We start from the raw sequence: 3,638 nt of genomic DNA, 5'->3' as shown, positions 1-3,638 counted from the left end.
AATTGAATGGGGGGGGGGGGGCTATTTTTGAATAGGTGGGGGTCATATTTGAATAAAGTGGGGGCTCAAATAAGGTTCTCTTTTTGGGGGGCTATTTTTGAATGGTTGGGGGGGGGGCTTTAATTGAAAAAGGCAGGGAGGGGTGGGGGCCATATTTTAAGAATACCAGGTTCTTCAAGAATAGGCCCCCACTTTGTACTGGTGGGGGACTCTACTATAGTTGCTTATAAGGTGGGGGGGGGCTATATTTGAATTATACCAATTATTTAACTTTCCAAAACGTGTAATTTTCTGATCAAAGGGTGCAAACTGTATTTATATGAGTTTATTGAAGCCCAATTCAGGTAAGTCGAAAATATAGTAAGTATGACCGGATACATTTGAAGCTTTCCACATTCATTAACCATAAATATAGCTTTAATTCCTTAGTTGGCAAGTTTTTATCATGACTTTATCCAAAAGAGTTATTTTGCTCCGACGTGTCGCGAACGTTAACTCAGAACTGTCATCTGCAGTTTTCGCTTCTTATGTTTTTAGAGCTGTATCTCGTTTGTATGAATCTGTACAAAAAATCTGTCAACTACAAAAATGAAGCTCTATTTTTGTTCCATATCTCTAGAAATTTTCAGTCCTCTACGACAACGTACGTTATTTTTCCAAACTTTCAAACATGGTGTTTTTTCAACTAAAGAAAGGTCAGTATATTACTTTTTGTGCTACAAACATACATTGTCGTAGGGTTCTTTTAAATGGTCTAACATAACTTATACAATCCTGAAAAAATTTGGAAAAGGCAAAAATTGTTTCTTGCAAACCTTCCACTTTTTGTGAAAAAATTTCGAAAATCATTTCTAAAAGAAAACTTTTCTACTGAAATTAATTCAGAAATTGCTTTGAAAACATCACTTTTTAGTGGGAAATTTGAATATCTGCTTTTTACAGCGAAGAAATCGTATAATGTTATTTACATTTTCAGATTCAGAAATGATATTTATCGCCATCGGAAAAGATTCTGAAACTTTCATGGATATCAGAAAAAATACAGAAATTGAAGTGGCTTCATAATTATGGCGCGCAGTGTATATATTAAAGTATATATTTTCAGTCAGTCGACTACCGAGCTTCTTGTGCTTGCCATCACACCCTCGTTTCTTCTGGTTGGGTGTGCTCAATTTGCCTCTCTGTGCTTTGTCAGTACACTCCTATCTGCAAAGTGTGCAAAGCTGCTTTCACCATCACGAATCTCCCTAAAAAGCCAAGCCGAAAGCGTACTTTGAGATCCTAAAAATTTAAAATTTTTATCAAAATTGACCGGTATTTAACTCTGTCATAAACATTTTCATTTTCTTAACCGTCATTTGAATTTCAACGTGAAACATTAATTAGCTCATCCACATTCATCAGCTAACATTGCGCCGCTCAGTAAGACAGCTTTGTATACCCGATGAGCGTGGAAGTTTTGAAAGAACGGCGACTCGGAATAATCCGATTCACTGGCTTCGATGATATAGATGAAATTGAGGTAACGTGCTCAATTAATTTATTACGATATTTCATTTGAAAATTCAGCAAGCAGAAGAAGCGGAAACGCCAGCTCAAGTGAATAAAAGAAAACGTGGAGGGAGAAAAAGGAACAGGAGACAAAAAGTATTTATTAGCTAAACCTAATTCATGTTTCACCTGAATTCATTTTAGATTGAAGGAACTGAAACAGTAAAGAATGAACAGAAAAACACAGACAAGAACAATCCTTTCAAATACTCTAGACTCCTACAGGAAATTCATGATCGTGAGAAAATTCATGGAATGAGAAGAGAAGAAGCTCGTCAGTTATTGGAAGACAAACTTCTTTTTCTTGGCGACACTTCACTTCAAAACGTTCATCTCCGCCGTTCGTGTCTGGTTGTGACTTCTGATGAAACATTTCAGTTAGAAGATGGTTCGAAAATCCCATCTGAAATCATTACGGTATCAATGGATAACGGGAAAGTTTCCTCAATTTTGAGGTTCTTTCCTTCCAAAACTAGAAATTTCGAGATGGAAAGTGTTGAAAATTATCGTAGGCTAAATTATCAGAATATCAGAAGACATCTTTAATTTTCAGAAAACCACCGTATGCGTCGTGTTTACTGGAATCCTTCTGTTGCAAAAGATACCAATTTGATGTTCCGAACATGGAGCCATTTTCTCGATCGATGTCTTTTGTCTCTGCTACTCGTTCCCCTTAATAAAATGGACCAACTCCTGGATTTCCTACGCAAAATCAATGAGATCCGTACTTCTCTGAACAACAGAGTTACTGTATCCATTTGCTTGAGTCGTGTGATTTGTGTCGAAGATTATCTAAACGCAGTTCAAAATGTTATGAATACTCAAATAGTTCGTTTAGGTCAACGTTTTGAATTTTTAACTCATTTTCAGATATTTAAATCAACTCCGACCATGGATCTGGTTCCGTTACATTTTGCACTTGACTACTGGTTCGTTAATATATAGTTTGTCTTGTTTTTTGATAATCTATAATTACAGTCGTCATCAACTTGAATCTTTGGATCTTGTTATCAAATCAGTAGCTAATTATACATCTTATCAGTATTATGCAGCTCCAAAGCATTATGAAACAAGTGGATTTGAAATGACAAACTGGTCTTGTCATCAGGAAGCACATATCAGTATGGAACCAGAGAGTAGGGGATTCGACGACGAACTAATATTCAGAGTGAAACTGTTTTCAGAGTATCAACGCATCCTACACTGGCTGTCTCAAATGAGTTTGGATGAATCGGAAAATTTGGAGTTAATTTTTTTAAGAAAAAAAATACAGTTGAAATTTCGATTTACAGAGAGAACTACGACAGATCAATGTCATATGAAGAAGCGGAGGACAACGATGAACAGGATTTTGCTAGAACTCCATGATTACTAGTTTAACGTGTCAATAAAATATGCAGCTTTCATTTAGCCTTGAAAATAGAAAATGATAAATAGGATTTGAATAGAAGAAATTATGCTAATAAGAGCAGAGAAAAAGTGAAGGATACCCGCTCTAGAAAAGTAAATTATTTGACAAAGCATACGGGATAAGATGAGTGAAACAGATTAGGGCTTGAAAAATATAAACGGGTCGAATACATTCAGATGGAATAGGGGGAAACTTTATCATATTTTAAACATGGGAGTGAGTACTGGAAGACATGGCTCGATTGACATAGACTTGAACGAGATTCATTTTTCCAGCAGACAGACGTTGTAGATGTGAATTCATGGTCTGCATTCCCAGTTTGTTAACCATAGCCACCAAGCAATAAACTGCTGTTTTGCGGACAACGGATGATGGAGAGTCGTACGCCTAAAAAGAATACAAACACATAGAAATGATGATTTAAAGGTGGTGTACGGTGAAATTTTTTATTGCATCAAAATGTGCAGAAATGCATGTAGATTGACTTAAAAATAAAGAAAAAATTCAAAAAAAATCCTTCATCGAGAAAAACGCATCGAAAAATACGCTGAAAGCTGAAAGCCCTTAGGGACGAGGTTTTTTTAGGCCGCCCGGTGAGTAAAAGCGCGCGAATTCAAACTTTTAAAATTTTTTCGCTCGTTTTCACTGTTTTTTCAAATTTTCCGATGTATCTGGA

The 3,638-nt window shown here is 36.1% G+C and overlaps 3 protein-coding genes across 3 annotated transcripts in view; 2 read left to right on the top strand and 1 right to left on the bottom strand.

Annotated features, from left to right (window-relative positions):
* The window catches only part of CBG09872, a gene marked incomplete at both ends in the record, with an annotated part of 3,393 nt that extends 2,108 nt beyond the window's left edge, over nucleotides 1-1,285 (top strand). The window contains one exon of the mRNA XM_002641525.2: nucleotides 1,106-1,285. Coding sequence (XP_002641571.2) covers nucleotides 1,106-1,285 — 180 coding nt within the window. The remainder of the gene's footprint in view (nucleotides 1-1,105) is intronic.
* A 159-nt stretch (nucleotides 1,286-1,444) lies between these two features.
* Nucleotides 1,445-2,919, top strand: CBG09871 (the record flags this gene model as incomplete). Its single annotated transcript, XM_045244174.1, has 8 exons — nucleotides 1,445-1,522; nucleotides 1,570-1,647; nucleotides 1,696-2,059; nucleotides 2,105-2,379; nucleotides 2,422-2,480; nucleotides 2,530-2,687; nucleotides 2,736-2,796; nucleotides 2,844-2,919. 8 exons carry the CDS (start codon nucleotides 1,445-1,447, stop codon nucleotides 2,917-2,919), a joined length of 1,149 nt encoding a protein of 382 aa, XP_045094135.1.
* A 247-nt stretch (nucleotides 2,920-3,166) lies between these two features.
* The window catches only part of CBG25885, a gene marked incomplete at both ends in the record, with an annotated part of 1,548 nt that continues 1,076 nt past the window's right edge, over nucleotides 3,167-3,638 (bottom strand). Inside the window, one exon of the mRNA XM_045244173.1 lies at nucleotides 3,167-3,349. Coding sequence (XP_045098959.1) covers nucleotides 3,167-3,349 — 183 coding nt within the window. The remainder of the gene's footprint in view (nucleotides 3,350-3,638) is intronic.

Source organism: Caenorhabditis briggsae (assembly GCF_000004555.2).
Source record: "Caenorhabditis briggsae complete genome, chrIII, whole genome shotgun sequence".
In the NCBI taxonomy this organism is placed as follows: Eukaryota; Metazoa; Nematoda; class Chromadorea; order Rhabditida; family Rhabditidae; genus Caenorhabditis; species Caenorhabditis briggsae.
The sequence above is the reverse complement of the archived record's forward strand: the minus strand, read 5'-3'. Positions and strand labels throughout refer to the sequence as shown.